This window comes from Tachypleus tridentatus, chromosome 2, assembly GCF_004210375.1.
Source record: "Tachypleus tridentatus isolate NWPU-2018 chromosome 2, ASM421037v1, whole genome shotgun sequence".
Taxonomy (NCBI): Eukaryota; Metazoa; Arthropoda; class Merostomata; order Xiphosura; family Limulidae; genus Tachypleus; species Tachypleus tridentatus.
Genome location: NC_134826.1, coordinates 107,456,281 through 107,482,020, shown reverse-complemented (window position 1 = coordinate 107,482,020; position 25,740 = coordinate 107,456,281). Strand labels below are relative to the sequence as shown.

At 32.8% G+C, this 25,740-nt stretch overlaps 1 protein-coding gene and 1 long non-coding RNA gene across 5 annotated transcripts in view; one reads left to right on the top strand and one right to left on the bottom strand.

Annotated features, from left to right (window-relative positions):
- The window catches only part of LOC143244797 (uncharacterized), a 53,253-nt gene that overhangs the window by 12,184 nt on the left and 15,329 nt on the right, over nt 1-25,740 (top strand). The window contains exon 1 of one of the 2 annotated variants that reach the window (XR_013025326.1): nt 18,616-18,752. The exons of the other annotated variant lie outside the window; for it this stretch is intronic. This is a non-coding gene — a long non-coding RNA (uncharacterized LOC143244797). Of the gene's footprint in view, nt 1-18,615; nt 18,753-25,740 lie in introns of those variants that run through there. 2 annotated transcript variants of the gene reach the window in all.
- LOC143244796 (crustacean hyperglycemic hormone-like) lies at nt 1,639-24,238 on the bottom strand. Of its 3 annotated transcripts, XM_076490135.1 has the most exons (4): nt 11,607-11,779; nt 7,400-7,585; nt 5,130-5,347; nt 1,639-2,222 (listed from the first exon to the last, which is right to left on the bottom strand). In XM_076490135.1, exons 3-4 carry the CDS (start codon nt 5,345-5,347, stop codon nt 2,108-2,110), a joined length of 333 nt encoding a protein of 110 aa, XP_076346250.1. In that variant the 5' UTR covers nt 7,400-7,585; nt 11,607-11,779; the 3' UTR covers nt 1,639-2,107. The 3 variants fall into 3 exon arrangements, with proteins under 3 accessions (XP_076346250.1, XP_076346248.1, XP_076346251.1); XM_076490133.1 differs by lacking the exons at nt 7,400-7,585; nt 11,607-11,779 and adding an exon at nt 24,115-24,238; XM_076490136.1 differs by lacking the exon at nt 7,400-7,585 and having other exon boundaries at nt 11,607-11,778.

Below are 25,740 nucleotides of genomic sequence, written 5' to 3'. Positions count from 1 at the left end.
TTTAAGAATGCCAAGTATCATTAGACAATATAATATCCATCTGTCTACGTTCCTTCGCTTAAAACCCTTTATAAAATTCCGGGGAAACCTAATCTCCAGCCAATAGCACTTTACACAGCAGAGGTAGGAGACATGTTCATTCTGTTGACGTTGTTTAAAATGCCTTCAGTCGACCTTCTACCTTGTTTTCTCTTTTTTTGTTGTACCACTAATTTAGCTGTCGAATTTTTTTGTCCAGGCAATGAGTTGGCACACTTACAAGCTATTTAAACCGTTTCAACTATTGCATTTATTGTTCAAATTGGATGTTAATCATTCTCCTCATCCAATTGGTTCAAGTCTTCTTTTCCAACAGTTTTTGTAAGCATTTAATTGAAGAAAGGATTAATTTTTACATGTGTTTGTTTCTTCAATGTCTCTGTTTATACAAGAGCCTTTAGATTCGAAATGTAACTGCTTGTTATTAGATAAAATAGTGGTAATTACTTGATTTTGCCGAGCCGCTATGATAATCATGACTCGGTCGTGGGGAAATACATTGATTAACAGGGTTTTAGTGAAACTACGACGAGATAAGTTGCGTATTCAATGTAATACAGTGATGCTTCTTAGGTTAATTAGATAAACATTAATCAAATTTACAGCACGTGAAAAAATGATGTAATGTGAGTAATGCTGAGTTATTTATTTGTCAGTTTTTATGAGATATCATCTACTATTCGAGTTAGAGGTGCAATTTGGCAAGCCGAACGCCTTAACATACCTAACCATGCCGGGCCATATAGAAAAGTAGAAATTTTCTTTTACAAGTATGTAAAATATCATTTACAATTTTGTAGAGGGCTACTCGTTCGTTCGTTTTTGAATTTCGCACAAAGCTATTCGAGGGCTATCTGTGCTAGCCGTTCCTAATTTAGCAGTGTAAGACGAGAGGGAAGGCAGTTAGTCATCACCACCCACCGCCAACTCTTGGGTTACTCTTTTACCAACGAATAGTGGGATTGACAGTCACATTATAACGCCCCCCACGGCTGAAAGGGCGAGCATGTTTGGCGCTACGGGGGTGCGAACCCGCGACCATCAGATTACGAGTCGCACGCCTTAACACGCTTGGCCATGCCGGGCCAGAGGGCTAGTGTTAGGGTTTTTAATATTTCGTAGCACATTTTTGTTGGATTTTGTGTCTTTTACTATCAAACAAGCTTTTCAGATGACAATAATAGTTAAATGATTAAAGGTAATGTGATTACTTTTTTCCCCAAAGGAAAGACCAGATTTTAAGTTAAGCTTAAAATGAACTGAACTCATACATAAGATAACCTTAAGGCCAGGCATGGCCTAGCGCGTAAGGCGTGCGACTCGTAATCCGAGGGTCGCGGGTTCGCGCTCGCGTCGCGCTAAACATGCTCGCCCTCCCAGCCGTGGGGTTGTATAATGTGACGGTCAATCCCACTATTCGTTGGTAAAGAATAGCCCAAGAGTTGGCGATGGGTGGTGATGACTAGCTGCCTTCCCTCTAGTCTTACACTGCTAAATTAGGGACGGCTAGCACAGATAGCCCTCGAGTAGCTTTGTGCGAAATTCCCAAACAAAATATTAAAAGATAACCTTAACAATGTAGTAATACAATAAAATATATTTGCAGTTTTCCTAAGTATTTTATTCATTAGTTTCATGACAGTTCTCGTTTGCTAGAGCTTTGCAGTACATTAAACAACAACATATTAATTAATAATAAATATAACTTTTAGGATCAACACCCGTGTACTCATTGAAGGAGTAGATACATTGTACAAAGTTTAAGAACAAAATACTGTTATACCTTTCTTCATCTTGGCGCTTAAAGAGTCTTTAGTTAAACAAAAAAATCTCTATGTCTATACTTAAAAAATAAATAAATATATATACATTAAAAACAATCTCAGCTCATTTTAATTATACAGTGGAGAAAAACTTCAAATGAATAACAGTAAAATGTTATTTCAGTTTTGAAACATAACAAATGGCTATATGGCAATTAGAGACAAAATTAGCTAAAGACAAAGGTTGACTTCCTTTTTTTCCTTCTTCAAAAACGGTAGGTAATGCCGGAATGAATATCGAAGAATCACTTTTTCCTTCCATACAAATAATTCACGAAATGGCCAAGCTTTTGTTTTTCTGATTCCAGTAACAAGGCTGATACACAGTCCGGAAACATGCTATTTTTGAAGCAGTTGAACCTTTGAATAAAACACAATAATTAATATTTTTGCTATGATAAATAAAACTCTCGTATTGGTATGATATTTGGCTTTCACAATATAAAATGCTACATTACTGAATAGTAATAATTTACCATTTACTGAGGCAGGACATAAGTTTACTGAATCAAAAAGTAAATGTCCGGAGATTATGTTTTATGAAATAAATATATATTTAATTTGCAAGTTGTAATACCTATATAAAGAAAATTATGTATTTAACACTCCGCAAGAAGTTTCACTTAGAATATGCTATTATTGTACATATTAAGTCTATTTTTCATCTGTTATAAAGATTACTGGCTATTTTTATCAATGTTTGCATTGATTTAGCCATGTATGTTAGACTAGAATATCACAGTTTCAGAATTTTAGCTATAAGACTGTCTGTTAAATCCCACTATTCTACTAGAAAAAGTAACCAAAGAGATTAGGTGAGTGGTGTTGACTACCTGCCTTCTGCCAAGTACATGAGATAGTTAGAGTATGTCATGCATGGATAACCGAGCTCAAAATTTTGAAACAATAATACATAAAATGAGACATGAATTAATGTATTAAAGATAAATGTGATCTTTCTCCCGTTAATGATGCATGTAATAAATTATATATTCTAAGTGCAATAAATGTTTAATAAACTAGTTTGTAAAGGCTGTATACGAGTAGAAGACGTAAAAGTCTTCAGTCTTCTTCAAGGAATAAATAACACATGGCTCAACTTACGGTGTTGAATTTAGTTCCGAGCTTGTATACAGAGCTTGAATATTTATAAGATATAGTATGAACGTGTAACAACAGATGTGCAGAGGTTAAATATTTATAAGATGTAGAAACAATGATACTCGCCAACATATTTTTATCAAGAAACAATTTTCTTAGAATTAGTTGTCCCCTGGTGGGCTGAAGGTAATTTTACGCACTTACAACGATTCTTCGCGAGCGGTGAACAGCAGATAGACCAAAATGGCACTAAAACAAACAAACGAAGAGAATTAGTTGTTATAAAATTTAACTGCAAAAAGTTTCACAACTTACAGATGGCGTTTAACAGGTGTTTATTCACAACTAGAAGTTCGCCATGGTCATGTAGTTAGGGCCCTCGACTCGCAATATGAAGATAGTGGGTTCGAATCTCCATCCCACCAAACATACCCGTACTTTCAGCAATGGTGGCATTGTAATGTAATGGTGAATCTCACTTTTCGTTGGTAAAAAAATAGCCCAAGAGTTGGCGATGTGTATTGATGACTAGCTGCCTTCCATTTAGTCTTACACTGCTATATTAGGGACTGTTAGCGCAGATAGCACTCGTGTAGCTTTGCGCGAAATTTAAAACAAACTCAACCAATCATTACTAGAAATTATTTCAATAGTAAAGCTAAGTATAATAAAGGTGAGTTAACAGAAAATTTATGTCGCATTTAACTAAGGTTAAAGAATGCTCCAATAAAAATGTCTTTTTTTTTGTCTAAGACTAAGGATGTTTTAATGGAAAGATGTGATAACATAATTTAAAACTGAGGTTTTTAACAGAACAAAAGAAGTCACTTGATTGAATCTAGAGAGTTTTTAGCAACACAATAATTCACATTTATTTGTGACTAAGATTATTTTAACAAATAGATGTATTATATACATAAGATTAAAAACTGTTTTAACAAAAAAAAATGTGACTTATTTTGGTACGACTGAGGATTCTCTCAGAAGTGTGTTTTCTTACAGCAAAGCCACAACGAACTATTTGCTGAGTTCCCCGATGGAAATCGAACCCCTGATGTTAACGTTGTAAATTCGTAGACTTACCGCTTAACAGCGAGAGGCCTCTCAAAAAAGAGATATTGTAAGCCTCATTTACCAGCTAATAATTATTTAACAGGAATCTGTGCCACAACTATTTAAGAGTACAGATTTTTTAATAGGAAGATAAATTTCAATTTTCTAAAATTATTTCTTTAAGATCTTCTCATTTATCAAAGGTTATGGGTTCTTTTAAAAGAGAAATCTCGCTTGTTTATGTAATATTAATGATTTTTTAATAAAATGTTTTTCTTTTAACTATTATAACGGATTCATTTTCTGGACATCTATGTTTCATTTAACCAAAGCCAAAGACTGTTAAAGGAAAGACCAGAGGGATAGATGGCTTTATCCTATTTATTTAAGAAAAAAATCTTTTTAACAGGAAAATATGTTTCACTTCAGTGTCAAAAGGTGTTCTAACAGGAAAAGCCGATATTTAGTATTTTCAACCTGAACAACATCATTTGTAGTACATGGACTACACCACCAAGTCAGAAACACTAATATTCAGGCATAACCATCTCAAATTTAAGAGTGATGACCATGAATATAGAAACTAGCCAGAAATACTCGTTGCTTACACGGGTGTATTTAACCGTTAACAGTTTCTTTTATAACGTGCCCACAGCCGAAAATATGGAGAGTGTTCAGCGGGGTAGTATATTTCTGGTTCGAACCTTCAGCCTTCCGATTCGCAACTTAAAATACTCATAGCTAGGCCACATAGAGCCCATGAAAAATGTTTGTATTATATAAAGCTAAGAATCTTAAGTCAAGTTACTACCTTAATTGAGTATTATGTTTATATATTTCAGCCAAACTAATAAAAAGTCGCTAATATAATATTTTTTAAGAAAAAAATGTTTATCTTTAAATCTTTGAATTATTTTCAGTAACAAACATGCTTTAATTCATTTTTCTACTGAAAAACAATTTGACCACAGTTCTGTATTAAGAGAACTATAAGAGTAAAATTGGGAATGTTATTGTTTTTGAAATTCGCGCAAAGCTATACGAGAGAAATGTTATATAAAACCACTTCAATTTGTAAGATTTTATTCAGACATTAGGGGTGTAAGAGCTTACCTGCAATCGTCTTGCACGCTGGGTAGTCTGTAGAGGTTATAGCATTCTTCGCATACTCTGCTCAGCCGAGCAAACTTGGCCTTGTCGTATATTCCCATACAACCAAGAGCTGCGAAGCTTCGCTTCTGCAACGTTCTCTTCTTGGCACCAGTTGAAGAAAGCAATAACAATGGTATCAGACTCAAACAAATAATGCAACGGATTGAAGGCAGTGCCATCTAAGAACGAAAAAGAAATAAAATAATACTTTAAGTTTTTCAATGCGTGAAATATCTGATATTACTGTCTGTTTAAATATATTTAATAGAAGTTAAAGCTTCATAGTTTTACTTAACTGTCTTTATGCATATTAATATAGTATAGTGTATGAAAATGGTTTCTTTCCCACTGTGAGAGGGTTGAGCTTGAGGAATGAACTTAAGTGTAAAAGTATGTTTTGGATTCTTCTGTTCTTTGTTTGAAAATGTGATAAAAAAGATATTGTAGTTGTAACTGTTGGTTAGCATTTTAGCTTCATTAACATGTGGGTGATACGTTGTAGTTAATTTTAAAGTTTTCTTGTGTATCTTTCTCAGAAGATAATTCAAGCTTTTGTCTGATGAACATCTTTGTTTCCGAAAAGTAAAGACTAAATATATAACATTAGACTTACAACATCGGACTTTGTCCATTGCTTAAACTATAACATTATATAAAACTTTACGGCAGCAGCAAGACAAAAACAACAAAAAAGCCATAAATGGGAAAAGGAATATTTAATGAATTGATAAAACAAGTTGTGTTGTTCAGTACATAATGGGTTATTTGTTATGTATCTATCATGGGTACAGGAATCTAATTTTAAGTTTTCAGTTGAACCATTGGTGGGCAAAGCAACAAGATTTCATTAAAGAGATAATTTCAGTAGTGAATTTGAAGTGTAATTTTGCCGCAAGATTTCGAAAGGCGAAACAAACAAAATATAATATATAATTTGACTTCTAAATTAAGAAATACGAATAGTATTTTTTCGTGTAAATATTATTGTTCAATGTATTTCATTTTGGTCAATTTATAGCCACACTCTTTTGATAAGCAGGAAATCTGCCTTAACTTATAACGTTTATAATCTCGAATTATGTATAGTATGTATAATATTTTTTAGGTTAGATACAGTCATGGATGTGGATAATTTCCAGTATGTCAAGGAATTTACGATTTTGATTTATTACTGTTAATTTAAACAGAACTAGATTTTCTTATTCAGATTTCAAGTTTACGTTTAGTTGCTAGAGACATTTACTAGTCGGTTTGCTAAGCCAGATATGTGTCATATTTTAAAATAAACAAGAGATTTTTAAGAGAACATAGTCAGGATTACTTGAACATGTAACAATTTTAAAGTACCCTTAAAAAAGAGAGAGAAAACACGTATTAAAGTTAAACAAAAAAAATCGAATTTTGTACAACGATTCATTATGACGTAAATAAACCTAAAGGGATTTTTTAGCACTACTTGATTGGATAGTCGTGAATTGTAAATGTCCTAGTTTTTTACCTTTCGTGTGTATAATTATGCCGTTGATGGACATAAATAACTAGGTTTGAAATAATAACCACCATCAAATGGGTTCAGGGAAATCGATTTGTTAGGCTGTGCTAGCATATTCCACCCAACTAAAACTCAAAATTTGGAAAATAGTTTTCTTTAAGATAGCAGTAAAGTATGAAGAACTACTCGGTGAATAAAGTCAGTTCTTAGTGCTAGAAAATGACAAATGATGTGTCAATACGCACGAAAAGAAACCTAATACAGTTGAAAAATAATGAACAATTAAAATCATATTATTTAATCTGCATGACTCATCCAAGAAAAAGAAAAGAAAAAAGAAAGCGTGTTTAGGGAGATGAGGTTAAATCCTCAGAAGGAAAGAGGATTTTAACTTTATTTTTTTTAAGTACTGAGTTTTACTTGCACAGCGCAATAACAATTTCGGTCATAGTAGTTGTTAGAGAATCTAATTTTGTAATGATGAACCAGATGTTGCATTCCAACACAGTTGTACAGTCAACATTATAACATACTTTTCATCATACCTAACCACATATTTCACAGCAATGGTAAATAAAAAAAAAAGATAATTTGTTTCCAGCTAACAAGGCATCCGTAATCCTGGATTAGAGTCGTTATCGTATCTGTCTTCAATCTGATACGAACATGTGTAGGGTTAGAACAGATTGTTATTTGAATAAAATAAATATCTCTTATTTGTTAAGAATATTTGCTTTACCGTTTTGGAGAAAGTACTTGCACAAGGTCAATAAAATAGTTTTATTGGTGGAAAGTGAACTGTGTAAAATCCATTGTTAGTTGTCCCCCGATGGCCGAGCAGAGAGTTACAGACTTAATGGAGCTACAGCGATAAATTTCCGATTTCAACTTCCTTGATGTAGTCACAACAAATAATCCAATGTGGCTGTAAACAAACTAAATTAATCGTTCTATAGTTTGAGAATTATTACCTCAGAACTATACTAATCTAATTTAAAAGTTTTATATTAACAAAGCCGCTTTAAACAGCTTCTTTAAACCAAAAGAAAGCTTATTTCTCCCTTACACAGCTAAATTAAATACACACACTGCTTATTTATATCTTACACAACTTTAGGAAGCTTATTTCCACTTTATAAAACTTTATTAAATACAGAAAAAAACTTTTATCAACCTTAAACACGCTTATTAAACATTCAAAAAGCTTATTTCCATCTCACAGCTTAATTAAACACCCAAAGTACTTATTTCCATCTTACATATGGCCTAGCATGGCTAGGTTAAGGCGTTCGACTCGTAATCTGAGGGTCGTAGGTTCGAATCCCCATCACACCAAACATGCTCGCCCTTTCAGCCGTGGGGGCGTTATAATGTTCTGTAAATCCCATTATTCGTTGGTAAAAGAGTTGCTCAAGAGTTGACGGTAGGTAGTGATGACTAGCTGCCTTCCCTCCAATCTTACACTGCAAAATTAAGGACGGCTAGCGCAGATAGCCCTCGTGTAGCTTTGCGCGAAATTTAAAAAAAAAAAACCCGACAACAATCCACCTTACACAGCTTAATTAAGCACCCATAATCATTATTTCTATCCTACACACCTTTAGGAAGTTTATTTCCATCTCACACAAATTTATTGAACACACAGTAAGCTTATTTTCACCTTACGGAACTTTCTTAGACACACGGTTTTAAGAAGTTTGTTTCTTACTTACATATCTTTATTAAACAACATTAGTCTTATTTCATCTTTACACATCTAAATTAAACACACATAATACTTACTTCTTACTTACCAAACTTTAGAAAGTTTATTTCCTTTTTACATAATATAATTTAATAACCAGAAATGCTATTTCCACTTAATACAGTTTTGTTAAACACATAAAAGCCTAGAAGGCTTACTTTCACCTTATATCGCTTTAATAAACACAAATAATCTCTATTTTCATCTTACGTGGCTTTACTAAACATAGATATTTATTTTAATCTTAGGCGACTGTATTAAACACAGTGGGAACTTATTTTTACTTTACATAATTTTTTCAACTCGCAGAACACTTATTTCTATATTACATAGATAAATGAAAGACAAATAATGCTTATTTACACTACGTTACCAAAAACATAAAAGCTTATTTCCACCTTATACAACATTAAAAAGTTTACTTACACTTTACACAGTTTTAATAAATAAACACAAAACTTATTTGTTTTGTTGATCAACCAAAGAATTGGTTTGGGTTGTTTTCTGAGTCCCCCGCTAGTTCAGTGGTAAGGCTCCGGATTTACAACGCCAAAATCAGGGGTTCGATTCCCCTCGGTGGGCTCAGCAGATAGCCTTATGTGGCTTTGCTGTAAGAAAACACACACACACACTTGTTTTCTGAATTTCGCACGAAGCTCTACGAAGAAGATCTACGATAGCCATCCCTCATTTAGCATTGAAAGACTAGAGGGAAGGCAGCTAGTCATCAGCTCTCACCGCCTACTCTTATACTACTTTTTTACCATGAATAGTGGAATTGACCATCACTATACATCGCCTTCACGGCTGAAACAGTGAGCATGTTTGGTAATACGGGGATTTGAGCCCACAACCCTCAAATTGCGACTCAAACTCCCTAACTGCCTTACCCCGACTAGAGGAAAAAATTTGCTTTGAAATTAAACATTATGGACTTCTAATGCTAAATTCTACAATTCCCAACTTCGAATTTTCGTTTTTGTAAATGTGTCTTTATAATTTTTATAATTTGTGTATTACCATTTTTACTTAAACAATCCCTGTATTTTTAAGAGACTTATTTCAATAACTAATCTACTCTTTGTGTTTACATAATAAAAAATACAACACAGAAAGCTACACAAACATTTAACAGAACATAATTTAACATTTTATAACCATTGCCTTATTACATTCATTGAAAACGCATGTCACATTATTCGGAAAGGAAATTACAGGAAAAGCCATTTCAGTTTACAGGATAGTTAATTGCTTTAAAAATCTTTATTTGTTGTCTAGCTAGTTACACGATTTATGTTATTAAATAACTTTTACAACTAAAACACGTGGATGAATACGGATTTGATTAATAATACTGAACAATCATTAAGCTTCTTAGATAACTTCTGGATTGTTCAGAGACTAAATACTGGTTTAACCTATACTGAAGTTAAGTTTCATGAGATAAAGCTTTTGTTTGCATGTGGATTACTAACTTGGTTCATCTTAAAAAACTTTTTTTCTAGTAAGGAGCAAAATATTGACTATTTACTGGTCTGATTTACAGTATCAAAAACAACTGCCTTAGAATACAGGTTTCGTTTAAAGGCTGAATTCTGGCTGCGTTTACAGTATCAATTCATTATCTCAGAACAAGTTTTGTGTAAAGCTAACTACAGGCCAAATATATATAATTAAATTACTTTTTTCTCATAAAGATTTTGTTTACAATTCAGACACTCGCTTGATTTATGTTATTAAACCATTTTCATCTAATAAATCATTTTCAGTCAGCCACATTGTTTACAAAGATATCACGACATACAAAAAGATAGACTTTTTCGAGAACTTTAAATTCTGTTTTGTTTCAAACTGTTGGAATATTGACATAAAAGTTAGCTCAACTAGATGCAGATTTTTCTCAACATTGATGCTTCACAATAATACAATTTTAGTTGTGAGGTGTCAAGTCTATAGGTCACTATGGAAGTTGCAATCATGGCTTCCAACTTCTTAGAAAACCCAGATATTGTACAAAAATATTTAATAGTTTTTAATATTTTTACGCTTGTGATGGAAATAAACTCTACTGATCATTTGGCCTTTTAGCTTGAACAATTCTATAACGTATAAGGCTCATAAAACTGATGTATGATTTCTGAGAAAGAAGACATGATAATAATTTCAGCAAGAGCAGGTCTGTGTTACTGAGGATCGTCCTTACAAAATTCAGTAAGTTTGTATATAATACTATTAGTTTACAAGAAGTTAATTCTATTGCAAAAAAAATGCAATACCAATAGAAACGTGATCGTTTAATCAAATGATGAAACTTACCAGTTACAAAATGTGAAGTCGTTTCATCATTCGGTTATTGATGTTTTAGAATTTTAGAACTCGTTTAAATTTAATCATGTTTCACTTTCTATGATTTAATAATGGGTGTTTGCTTTGAAACTTGTAATCCTACATGAGGTTACGTGACCCAAAAGCTACCAGCATATCCAACCTTATACAAGGGATAAATAACTCGCGAAAAGTTGTATTAAATGCTGACCAGTATTCGCAACAAACTAATGCTTTGTTGTAATAATTCTTTCTTCGACTAAGTGAATGTTACTTGTTTTGGAATTTTGCACAAAGCTACTCGAGGGCTATCTGTCCCTAATTTAGCAGTGTAAGACTGGAGGGAAGGCAGCTAGTCATCACCACCCACCGTCAACTCTTGGGCTACTCTTTTACCAACGAATAGTGGGATTGACTGTAACATTATAACGCCCCCACGGTTGGGAGGTCGAGCATGTTTGGCGCGACGCGGGCGCGAACCTGCAACCCTCGGATTACGAGTCGCACGCCTTACGCGTTAGGCCATGTCGGGCCCTGGGAATGTTACTACTAGTGCACTATACGCTTGGAGATCTACGTTATTTATGCCATAAAAGTGTTTGTTTGAATTTCACGCAAAGCCACATGAGGGCTATCTGCGCTAGCCATCCGTAATTTACTAGTGTAAGATTGGAGGGAAGGCAGCTAGTCATCACCACCAACCGTCAACCGAGCATGTTTGGTATGACGAGGATTCGAACCCGCGACCCTAGAATTTTATTTCTAAGACAAGAGGGATATTACTTTCGTTTTAAGGACATACATGTATATGAAGTAATCATTACTTGCAAGTTTAACCAGCCTCGTTCTAATGGTATCTAATTGATAAATTACTTACTCATTTCACAGTTAGTGAGGTCAAATTGATAAAAAATGTTCGTAACAGAATTCTTACGTTGCGTTTACATAAGTTGTTTTGGTGGCGCTAAAATCTACCAAGGATTATTTTTTAACTGATTATATATTGTTTAACGAAAGCGACGTCATTGAAAGGGAGGTGCTTTGTCCACAAAAGTATAAGCTTCGTTTAATCCATTGCGTCACACGAGTACGAACTTTCCTTAACCAAGCGCACATAGTACTAATAAAGTGTAGTTAGTCTCACCAACATCATGAGTTGGAATAAAAGAACGTAGTTAACGCTAAATATGAAGAAATTACATATAATATACAAAACAGTTTCTTATGTTGCCATCAGTGTCTTCACTGTTTATTTCCTGTTTCCAACTACTTTCCTTGAGAAATAAAGTAATTATTTTCTACGTAGCGTAGACAGCTTTCCGCGAAATTCAAAACAAACATACAATTTTCTACGTGGTTAAAGCTCTCGGTGTCCTCAGAATCCCCATAATAATTAATTTTTATTACATATTAGAATTTATCTCGGACTAGTCTCCGATTTATTGTGTTACGTATTACTATTTCAAATATCCTGAAACCGAGTTAACAAGTAACTGAAATTTAGAAGTTGAGTGTCTATATGTATTAAATTTATGATATTTGACAACAAGATTGATACACACAATTGTGTTTCTTAACACAAATATATTTTAATATACAAGCAATAATACAGTTTATAACAACGATTACTACAAATAATAATTTATATATTGGGTTGAGGAATAATTCGTGAGCGTTTTTTCAAGTTAACAAAATATATTCATAAATGAAACGCTTTCGCAAAATATTTCATGTCATTTGGTAGATAATTTTTTACTCTAATAGATGGTGTGTTTGATTTTCATATGTCTAATTTTTGCTTTCATTTTCAGCTCATTAAATGGAATGTCAAGTGGACAAAATCGAGCATTTTCAACACCATCTGCTTTTCGCATTTAATTTCTTGCAATTTCGTTTAAAACAATGCATACTATATACCTAGGTATTACATGAAATAAAGTATCATAATAAATGTTTTGGGTGTAATGTGTTCATGCATTGAAGTATTGTATGGTCTTGCATGTAATGCTTGAATGAAATTATTTAAAAAACGCTCACGAATTATTCCTCAACCTAATACAAAAGCTAACAATACTGGAAATCATTACTATTTTACGTACATACACATGTATTGTTGATTCTTACACTCAAGAATCTTTTATAAATTTAGGGAATAGGCAAAATTTCGGAATATATCAGTCCCTTAACGTGAACGGTATGGTGCTGCAAATTGGCTGTCTTTCCATGACCAGTAGTTTACGATTAGGGGTGACGGCAGTTGGCTTAGTAGGTTTATCATAAATACAAATGGATAAAAAACAACATTTTTCCAAAGTTATTTTTATACAAATTAAAAACAGCATCTTGACTGATATCGGATATAGTACGTGTAAATATTTATAATTCTGTTGACAATTATTATTTGGTACAGTGTCTTGGTAAAAAATCAAACTTATATTTGTGATGTCAGAATATCATTGATGCTACAAAAGAAATGTATTGATACAATACCACAGCTGGTCTGTTGGTTGAAGAATCTCTACCGGTTGAAACTAACGTCGTATTGTCCCACTAAAGCCACTTTCCATCACTTTTACGAGCTTTTGTATATTTTCATATTTCCATTTTTTTACCCTCAACTAACATCGTAGCCTCTCTAATAAAATATTTCTGAAAATTCCATACAGCTAGTTAGTTTATTAAATTCGCTCATCTTAATCAATTTATTTCTAAATTACCGGCATAAACAAATAGCCCAGAGTTTGATGTCCAAAGCACCAATTTGTTATTTTAATACAGACATAAAAATTGTATGCTCATAAGAAACCCATTATTGAAACTATTCTACCTTCCTTGTTTAGGTGAAATCAATTTGATAACTAATGCAGAAATGCAGCTTGATCTATGGGGTACCCATTAAAAAGCTTTTAACTTAACTGTTTTTTTTTTTATGGAGGAAAGTGAATGCATTCCTAGGCAAGCAAAACCTACAGAGAGTACTAAATATATATATAATCATTTTTCATTTTCTTATGAATCGAGGTTCTGTGAGGTATTAATTTCTTTGAAATAAAAACATCCAATATATACACGGTTGTTTCAAATACAAAACATCAAAGACATACACGGCTGTTTCTAATACGACGCATCCAACATACATATGTGTCGTAACACATAAAAGAAATAAACAGAGTTTCTGTAAAATACTGTTTAAAAAGTTGAATATAATTCACTTTTGTTTAGTCCACAAGTGCGGGCTTATACTGAGCTTAAAAAATATAATTCGATTTTTACGGCACAACCGAACATTGTTGTTTTTTATCAAATAGGGTTATACTTAATGTTTGTTGTGCTTGTAACGACAAGTGAGTCTTTGAGTGTTAATAATATTTATTTAGATTAAATCGAAATTTCGAAAGCATTGCCGAAACTATAATAAAGTGTTGAAGAAGACACAAATGTCTTCCATATAAACTCAATTTATATTCCATTATAAATGCAACATATACTATCCCACTCAATACATTTCATGTTTACAAAAAATAAAATTTATCTCAAGTTACAGTTAATTGCAGTTAACAGGTAGCAATTATACCTGTTACTAATCATTTAGTACCCTCTTTGTACTAAAGAAATTTACAAAGAAAATTTGTAAAATTATGTAGTTCACATGCATAAGCAACTAATGAAAATTAGTTCATGCTTATAACAACCTTTGAATGTTAAGGTTACATACCATAACTGTTGGTATGGTTTGTAAAACAGAAATAACTGAAACTATTGGTATAGCTAATGCTAATTCAACCACACTAAATAAAAAAAAAAAGCAGCTATAGGATGCTGTGATTCTCCAAGTAACTTAAGTTCAGGGCAGCAGAGAAAACTTGGAAGGTTACTGGCTGAATTTGTAGATGTATTTGTTGTAAACTGAAAACCAAAACAATATGACCTATTACACTATGTAACACAAATTTTGTTCCTGAATAGTATGTGTTGTTTCTTAATTGCTTATGTTGTAAAAGTACAGAAAATAGCCATTATTCCCTTCAAACTTTGCTTTTGTGACCTGGGTAACGAAATTTAGAAATTAACCTATTTTCTATGTAAAAACGGGCAAATTTGCACATTTTCATTTATATAAGGTCTGAATAAGATAAAATATGAATCAAGATTAACATGAATTTAAACTAAAGTTATGCAGAAATGAACAAAATATTTAGAAGTGAGTGGTTTTTCAAGATTTGCGACTTTCATGTATCCGCCCTTAAATACAGTCTCCCATCATGTTTTCGTTATACGCTCCTTGGTAGCGGCGTTCAAAGTACAGTGTATCTTGGTGGAAGCTCTCGCCTTGTTTCTCAGAGTATGCTTCCATGTTCTTGAATTTATCAAGATAAGCGTCAAGGATATGGACTTTCAGGGACAGCCCATTTTGTCATAGTTCTTCACCAGAGCCTCAACGAGTTCCATATGATTTTTGGCCTTGTGATTGTCCAATAAGCCCCAAACCGCTGCGACAAAGCTGCCCCAAGCTTTTTTCTCTCCTATTGAGCTTCTTAGGGAATTCTGTATACTCCATGAAAAGGTCTTGAAGGTACTTGAAGGCTGCAGACTCCTTACCATATTCTTTCATAAGTCCCAATTTGTATGTATACAATGGTGGGAACAACACCTTCTGGAGATCCACTAGTGACTCATACGTGACTTTGTGCCTCCCCATAGAGAATTCGGTCAGTTGTGGCCAGAGCTTCCTGTTGTAGTGCGCTGCGGTGTCCCTGCTGTCCCAAAGGCAAAAATAACAGGGAAACTTGGTAAAGCCTTCTGGGATAGGTATATGTGTTCACTTAGGCAACTAGAACTAAACTGAAGTGGTGGATGGTGAGACCCTGTATATATATTACTATGGAAAGTTCTATAAAATTCTAAAAGGTTCTTGAAAATTCTCGTAAGTTCTACAACATTCTAGAAAGTTCTTGAAAATTCTTGCAAGTTCGAGAAAATTCTCTGTCAGCTATTCAGCACTGAATCTACCTGGAATGTTCTGGAAAATGGCTAAATTTGAAAATTTCATTACCCACGTCACAGAAGCAAAGTTTTAAGAGAAAAATAGGTCTTTCCCATTTACTTTAGGCATAAGCAATTGGGAAATAACACTTTCTACAAGAAAAAGTAAAAATTTTGTTACATAGTGTTATCGTTGGCTTGTGTTCTGTAACACAACCAACTTGTAAGCTTTCTTTGAAGTACCAAGAATGTAGATAGACTGGGTTCTGAAGGATATAATCATTGTTTTAAAAAAGTTTGGTTGTCTCGAGTGAAGATAATAATTATGAAAAGAAGGTTGTTGAATTACTTGCGGACTTCACATGGGTGACCCTGATAATGTGTGTCAGTACATTCGCATTTTCATTACCATATACAGACGAATGCTTTAATGCACTAAAAGGGTCCCAATGGTTTAGTTCGCTGAATCCTGCCTCCAGTTACTAATAAGTCGAAATAAGTAACAAAATTAAAACCAAATTTGCTTACAGCGCTTGAGAAGACGTTCATCAATCTAATCAGCTTCATGTAATATTTCGGTCAATTTTAAGTTATTAATGGAACTTACATTGCAAGGTTTGCAGAGAGAATTGTATTAAATTAAAGTCTATAATATTTTAATTTTTGTTCACGTATTCAAGGTATGGTGTTTTCATATTTTCATAAAATAGATCTGCAACTAAAGCTGGTATAATTTTTTTTTGTGGGCATATATTTAATTTCTCAAATTTATAGTGGGTAGCAGTGAAGTATCAATAATTCCTACTAAAATAAAAGCATCGGAACATTAATCTGAAATCTTAAAAAGAAATGCAAAGATTTCTAGGCTTTACATCATTCTAAAGGTTCATTGTGGCCAATATTTCAGGAGTTATAGTTTTAGAATTAACTGTTCATTTTCGTTTTTGTATATACTGAGGACTATGTAAAGCTATTACAGTTATCAAATGCGTTTAGGTTGATGGTTCAGTGTTAGTTTATATAAATAGAGATATTAATGCTGGTTAAGTGAATCAGCAACAATGGAATCAGAATAATTCTGTCATAAACGCAGAATGATATAGAATGCGTCATAGCAAATGAGTACTTAATATTAACATCAACCAAAGACAAATGCTGTATGATAATAAAAGCCTCTTGCGATTGTAGTATTTCTTAACGACATATTCCCACTATTTATATAAGCAAGAACTGTCTGTTGAAGACGACCATACGTTATTCAAGTAAATGATGAAGCTTAGAGAACAAAAAGGTATGATAGCAGACTGGATAAAAATATTGTAGAAATACAACTTCGCTGTACAAAACTTACCAATGGAAATACAGACATACTTACTCGCTAATTAGGTAGAACTTGTCTATTTGTAGAGTAAGTGTATCGTGGTCACATTGTTTTTCCGAAACCTCATGTCTCAGCTATAAGTTACCCTTGCAAACAGTGAATAGTTAATTAATTAATGCTTAGCAGAACACACTCAGAAAAACGCTACGAGAAAAGCTGTTACATAATGTGTATCCATCTAAGACACTACTTACTATTTTACTCATGAATTGTATGAAAGCATATAACCTCTGGAAATTGCTTGGTTAAATAAGGTTACAAAAGGAAGAACTATACTTTGTTATAGCCCACGGAAGCGTGATGAAGCAAGTGATCAATAAAGGTCTTGCACCCAATATTCTTTGAACTTTGCATAATGTATATACTGTGGGTCACTAAAAATTGTCCCATACTACAGCTTACCTAAGAGGTGGTTTTTACTAACCTGGTCCAGCATGTCTCACGAAAAACTCAGTCATACATAGGTTTTTCATTTCAGTGTGTAGCAGTAGCGTACTTAGAACTCAACTTCCATTGTTGAACAAATTATGTTCATGACATTATATGAATGTGAGAAGAAAAAATTCAACATCTATGTTGATGTCATTTCAAAGATAACTTGTAGTTCTGTTTTTTACATGAGAAACACCTATAAGCTGCTTTAAATAACAAGTTTTCATTTATCATGCCTATGCATTGAGGATTAGACTGACAGAATATAAAGCCTGTATAGAGAAAGATAGCATACGTATGCAGTGAAGACAGAAAGGAAGCTAAAACACTGTACAGTAGATCTTTATGACGGTACAACAACCTAATAGCGAATTCACTAGAAAGTTATGGTACTTATTTTCTACTTTTATCTCAAAAGTTTCTAGTATGTTAAACTGTTTACATTACTATATGCTAGTAGTGTTAAAAGTATACACTCAATGATGCCTACAGAGTCTATGTTAAAGTTTGGCAATGAAAGTACACAAGGTTGTAGCTATTTTCCCAGTATATTCAAATCTACTACGTACCACAAACGGTGGATATCATGTGCATCACATATACATACGAGGGTGGTAAACAGTCATGAGCTAACAACATTACTTAAAACGCACGAGTCAAATGGAACATATATATATATATATACCTGATACGATTAAGACTTGAAATGTAGAGAAAGAAAATGCTACTAAAATATGCTTGTAGTTTTGAACGTAATGTCTTCTCAGAAATTAGACAAAGCTGATGCATTTTGTTTTAATACAGTTTGAAACATTTCCAAACACAAAAACAGATATTATTTTGTCCAACTGTAAAGCAAAAGATTCAGTGTTTAATTCTTTGTTTTTCTTCTTCTGTCACACACATACACACATATGTGTAAAAGTAATTAAATAAGTGTAGTACATTGGTTACTACTATGGTCAACAGAGTAATCAGCAGCTTTTGTAGTAATTGATAAGCCAGACTATACATGTTTTAATGTATACAGACTAATTTATAAGGCTTCTGTTGGAGCAATACATTTGTAGAATCCTTGTAACAACTGTACAAATGTCTTTTATTTTGTGTTTAGTTTGCTTATGTCTCTCACATGGTGTACTATGTTTGTTACTGAGGGTACTTGAAAACTATGTACTTAATTTGAAGAGAAAAAAATCACATTAGATGTTGACTAAGATGTGAATGGTAAGTTTTAATTTTAGCATAACATAGAAGTCATTTTAACTTCTGCAGCATAATGCATTGTCTTAAATAGTACAAGTGACACCTGTACACTTGGTTGTATATTTAAAAGTTTTTATTATTTTTTATTTTTATACGTTACTTCTTCAGTTAATAGTTTTTGTTGATGAGGATATTTTTATGTCTGTGAGTGTTGTGTATCCATGGTTCATTTTGTACATTACCTGGCCCGGCATGGCCAGATGGTTGGGGTGCTCAACTCATGATCTGAGGATCGTGGGTTCGAATCCCCATCCCACCGAATATGCTCGCTCTTTTAGCCGTGGGTTATAATGTTACGATCAATTCCACTATTTGTTAGTAAAGAGAATAGTTAAAGAGTTGGCAGTGGATGTTGATGACTAGCTGCCTCCCTCTAATCTCACACTGCTAAATTTGGGACGGATAGCGCATATCGCCCTTGTACAGCTTTGTGCGAAATTCAAAACAAACCAATAGTACATTACCATGTTATGCGTGTTTCAGTGTTTTCACCAAGTCCTATCAAAGGTACTGATTTTAATGAGATTGAATAACATCCCGTTTAAGTTTTCAACTTAATATTAAAATAAAATCGGCTTTAAAACAAACCTAAGGCAAATACGAAGATGCTCGTTGAAAGTAAATATTGTGTATTTAACTCTCTTACAGAATGTATCTCATATCCACAAAATGTAATTGTTTTTCTTTGTTCTGAACTGAAACTATTAAATTCGATGACATCATATTCTAGATTTGGCAAGAGATTCTCATTGAATAGTTGAATCATAAAAATTATCTACGTTGTTATTTACTGAATTACTTGTAACGCAGTGTTGTTCTCAATAGAGATAGTTATGTAATTAATGTTCTTACAGACGTAAAGCCTTCTCGCAATTCTCAGATCGAGTAGCTAAAGGAATTACTTTTAAAGACACTTACATATTAGTTAGAAATCCAGTTACATTTTAATAGTAAGGGAAATTGTTTACTTTTTGCATGTTATCATTCTACGTTCTTATGTGCATTTTTCAAACAAATAAAAGTAATTTAATGAACCAGTACCATCATTATAAAAAAAAAAAGCTGAAGTTTCATTTGCGGGATAACAACAAAAACAAGTACGAAAAACAACTAAGGAAAGTACTAAATTTAATATATATATATTTGTTGTTATAAAAGTAACTGAAATGTAAAAATTAGGAACTCGTTAGGTTAGATAAGGTTAAAATAGGGAACATAACGAATATTAATAACAATGACGTGCACAATAGGAGATAGACTCAAGTCTTCTTCCCTTATCCCCCCGAATGCCATTTCTTTCTCTGTCATAAAATTCTTCAACAACTAGAAAAGATACATCTGTTTTCACATCTTATTTGCTGTAAGTTAGTAGAAAAATGTATATTAGTATTAAAATAAATGGTACATAGGAACTTGTACTGGATCTTTATAGTAAAAAATAATCGTGGTTTTCTTATAAACGTTTTATTTTATTCTTTCTTCAGTGAAAAATCACATAAAGCTATCTACTGTGTCCACTATGAGGAATAGAACATCGATTCTTATTATTTTAAGTCGGTAGACATATCGTTTTCTCACCGAGGGAAAGTTATTCTAAGTGTTAAAACACAGTAATTTATTACCTCAAGACACAAGTGTAGCGGACGACGTTTCGAAAGTCTTCCGCCTTTCGTCTTGAAGTCGCAGGTTCAAATACCCATCACACCATACATGCTCGCCCTTTCAGTCGTGGGGGCATTATAATGTGATGATCAATCCCACTATTCGTTGATAAAAGAGTAGCACAACAGAAACTAAGGTAAAAACATTACGACAATCCAGCACATATCTAGAAACGTTATCGTAAGGAAAAGTGAGATCCACAACAAAAATTGAGTTAAAAGCTGTCTGAAGACAAAAATAGAACCTGAAACATAATTCATTGCACATTATTATTGTAATAAAGTGTGAAATGCCACCTGTTATGACAATTGAGTTAGCTTTTAACCAAGGACTCAGTGAGGATTTCGTAATGTTATCTACAGGAATCGTGGTAGGAATATTCCACTGTCTGAGAATATGGTTTAGAACTTTGTATCTTACAAAGAGTCGAAACGTCATCCAACAGAGTAATCAAAGAAGAAGAAATTTAGTGACTCAGAATAGGACAGGAGCTGTCCCAGTAAGCCAGCATAAAGCCTGAGACATCGTTATTACAAGAACTAGAAGAAAAACAGTTAAGAGATTCAGCATAGGCGTTCAGATCATCCACTAAAAGCAAATCTGAGCAAACCAAAGAACCGGCTGAAAGTTCGAAACTTTGTTTTTAAAAGAACCCAAACAGGAATGGTATATACAAACTACTAATGTTAAAGTCTAGCTTTCAAGAATTCTAATGAAACATGATATTTGTAAAATTTTATTAGAAGTCTAATCTAAGCAGAAAATCTACAAAAAATCTGCTAAATGACGTCTTATTCTTCTCCCGGTGTTCAATGGACAAGATCCTGAGCTGACTAATAGATTTATCATATGAATGACATCTTAGACACGTGATCAGTATTATTTAAATATGTGTAAGCTCTCTTTCGTGTTAGCCATCAAGCAACATTAGAAAAAAGTGTGACTTAACTAATTTTTAAAGAGGACAGTTTGTAGGTGCCCGATTAATAAGTGATTTCTAGACCCAAACTGCACAACTATTTTATCTTTACAAGAGGAAGTTATTAGATAGCGAAAATTATCCCATCCGTCTGATTAGGTAAATATTCCAGCGGTTGGAAGATCAACACGCGTGAATGAGGTCGCCAAGCTTTATGTCAAATTTTGTGCTAGATAATTTTTCATCATACCTTTCAGGAACTTACAGATGTTACAGATGTTATAATTGAAGCAGCTCTAACAGCCAAGCTGGAATTACATACTATCAAACTACTCCCACTGGGAGCCTTTAATCATTTATGCAACTTCTGTATGTATAGTCTATTAACATACATTCTTAACTTAAGTTTTGTAACTTATACGTAACTGTATGAGTATATTTTTATAACTGTACTTACGCGATTTTCTTGATATTTCGTAAAATCCTGAACTTTTTCATCATATGAAAAATTATTAAATATTTCGATTCACAACAGCAGTAGTATAATTAAATAATAATATTATTAGGCTTTAGACATTAACAGGTGGATATTATACAATAATTTGTATAATACTTATACATAATTTATACTTTCACTTCAAACTGCCAACAAACCAGCTGTATCAAAACACGTAATTAAATAATGAAACATTAAAAAATATTTAACATTTTATTTTTCGAAGGTTCACTATCTCAGTTAACTTTCAAATCAAGTAGCTACTAGATTTGTTCAATTAAAATGATACCTAGAGCTTATGCTTGTTTTAAACTCAACGTGCATAACGTATTGTCTGGCCTGTGCCTATATACCTTAGTAATCGAATCCAGAATTTTATCGTTATAAAGTGTGTGTGTGTGTGTGTGTTTTCTTATAACAAAGCCACATCGGGCAATTTGCTGAATCCAACGAGGAGAATCAAACCCCTGATTTTAGCATTGTAATCGTTGTAAAGTAATGAAGCTATCTACAGAGCCAGCTGGTATCTTATCTATATAATATACATAACTGCATATTTAAACTCTAAGCTTAAAATATTCTTAATTCATTGCACTTTTGGATAGTGTACATTAGCTAACAGGAATTACTCTGACAAAGCTTAATGTAATATATGTGCATGTACATAAATAGTTTGTCTAAAGTATGGGGCCGAACGTGACCCAGTGGCGAGTATACCTGATTACCAATCTGCTGATCCATGGCTCGCTCCTTGTTACTATAAAAAATGCTTTCATAAATTTGGTTCATAACTACGTTATAAGGATGATGGTCAGATACTACTAGTTTTTATCAGTTCAAAATTAAGAACGGCTAGCGCTGATGGCTCTTGAATATCCGAAAATAAGCAATCAACTCAAAGGTTGGCGGCATATTACAGAGCAGACAAATTGTCATCACTTTACGCAAAAGTGTACCCTGACGTAAAACAGAGAGCTCGAGAATGCCCAGTAGAATATATACTAATTAGATTTGGAAAGAAATATCGTTTAAATTACGTTTTACAGCAGCCTTAAGTTCTTGTTCAATGAATTATACTTACTGATGATTATACCTACGATTGACCAAGACATTGCTTTTATTGAAAGCTACAATTAGAAGCTAATTTATAACATTTTTAAATTACCGACCTTGATAATCAGATTTGATTAATAAAAAATAATTCATTTTACAGATTTTTACCCACAAGTCACATTATGTTAGATTGGTGATATCGATTTTAAATCAGTATTTTTGTGTCACCACGACTATGAAATTTGTACAATTTAATTATTTTAATCGTATTTTAATATAATATTCTTTTGACATCTAGTGTCATTCAAAAACAAAATTGTTGCACTAAATAGTCACCATTTCTGCATTCTCTTTCAGCTTTTGTCTCAAATGTGTAACCATATACAGTGTACGCTGTGAGATTACTTGAAAGCTCATTTGTTATAGTAAATTATTGCAATCGACGTCAGTTTCAGAAACATACCTAACACATTAAAATACCAGTTATCTGTACAAAGAAACGCATTAGTTGAAATGTGTAAACACGTTTTATCAGATTACTGGTTTCAACAGTGAGATATGGATGAAATGTTCCCTTTTTATATTTGTTACTTCCTAAACGTCATATAAAATGCAAGCATGAGATTAACTCTATTATACATACCTCTACGTTACCCCTAAAATTGTCTTCATGTTTACTTGTTATTAAGCACACAAAGCTAGACGATCTGTGATGTGCTCACCACTGGAATCGAAACCAGGTTTTTAGTGTTATAATAATTCAGATTTAATGCTGTAAGACTGAAATTTAGTGCCTGAACTTGAAAGATAAAAGTTGTTCTTATTTTATTAAGTACACTTTCATCATAAATATTTCAATACGTTATTGATATTTCAAGTTTAATTATCCTTTTGATATTTAGTATAACTTATTTGTTTTCAGATCTGTCTGTCATTGAATCTGTATTTTTATTTATTTTTATGCGTTACATTATCTAGATAATTTAAAACAAATGTTAAACTTTAGGAAACTGTTCAAAGTATTCGGAAATTGTATTAACAGCTCTATCCACACATGGACAGATCTTAGTTTCCCAGCTTTCTGTGTATAAAACACTATTAACCAGAATTTGTTCAATACAAGAGAAATTCCATCTTTGTTACAAGAGGTATACAAATATTAATAGCCATTTTCACAATAATACATAACGTACCTGGAATGTCGATATCGTAGATGAAGACTTGCGATGTAGATGTTGTTTCAGTGTATACTGCGCAGGCAGTGGAATGATGCTCTTTATATAACAGCAAGAGGTTGAGTTCAACCTTCACCAATCGGAGCTCGCTCACAGTAAAGCAGTCACCCTGGGGCCTGCAATTTTCTGATGACAGTGACATATTAAAAGGATGCTTAATTCAGACTAATTGAGATGAAAACATCAAAACTTTATTAGTTAATTTGTTGATTATTTGACTACCAGCTTCCAAGAATCGCCTTAGGTGTCTAATTCTCTTATTTGATTACAACGTTACTGATAGTCATGTTTATGACCTAGACACCATTATATTTTTCTAAATAGCCTTAAAACAGAGAAATCTGAGCTAATTACAGTCTTTATCTTATATTACAACAGGCAGCAGATTGAATGGCCCTTCAATAATTAATTCTCACATTATTCTAGTTTACGTAACCACAAAATACTTTTTCTGTTCATTCTTTATCATAAATTAAAATTATATTCTTACTAATAATATTTTGAAACTTGCTTTTTAAATATTTGAGTCAAGTGCACTGAAGTTAAATCAGACTGATTTGTGTTTAGAAAGCACACCGATTTAAATAAGATGTTATTATACTAAATAAACATAATATTAAACAGACACTTTACCGATCCAAAACAAAAATATCTAGTGGTTGAAAAGTGTTAATTAGTATGATACAAACATCCGTGCCTTTAGTAACAGTTGCAACAAAACGAAATGCATTCAAGCTTTAGGATATAAAATATTCTCTACCATCCTTCATATTCTTTATAACACTTATATTGGGAGAGTTACTTATTTATGTAATCATTAATTTTATTAAACTCTTTTCATTATGGTCTAATTTTATAAGAGTAAAATATACAGCAAAAAGTGTGGTTTTATAGACAACATTTGAGAGTGCAGTTAGAAAGTGTCGTAGTTACAATTAATTGTTTCTTGACATATACATCAACGTCTTATTGGTCCTAAAGTTTTCTTGTTTCTCTTGAGTTCGCCTTTTTAATGAACTGTGGAGTCTCTTGTGCCCTTACGTCATCTTACAAACGCTTTGAAGGCTCAAAACCTCATCATTTTACGACATGCATAAAAGTCATCAGTATAGTATCTTCATATATATTCGTAAAAAATGAAAATATTTATAAAACATTCAAGACAATTATTTTTTTTTTTTTTTATTTCAATAATACCAGCATTTGTTTGTTAAAAGCATATAACAGCTCTTAATTCTGAACTGATAGACTAGAGGAAAGGCAGCGAGTCAAACAAGCAATGCCACTTTTTTAATCATTCTTATCTGACTCTCCAGCGGCTCAGCGATAAGTATAGGAACTTATAATGCAAAAAATACAAAACATTTTTAAATATCCAATTAGCGAGATTCCCATTGTTCCTATATATTATCTAGAGGAACGGCAAGCACCAATAGTCCGCGTGTAGCTTTGTGGGACATTCGACAAAACAAAAAAGATGTTTTTTATCTGGTTTAACAAATGCAGTATCAAAACATTAACTAATTACTAATTTAATATAAAATTAAAGTATGAAAATTCATTAAACAAGTATAACAATCGTAA

Bases quoted from the DNA above. Each gene is read 5' to 3' on its own strand.
- LOC143244796 (XM_076490133.1), bottom strand. From the start codon at position 5,347: ATGGCACTGCCTTCAATCCGTTGCATTATTTGTTTGAGTCTGATACCA. The intron at 2,223-5,129 runs GTAAGCTCTTAC...TTTTATTCAAAG, and splicing joins AGCGTGCAAGACGATTGCAG to GTTCAACTGCTTCAAAAATA.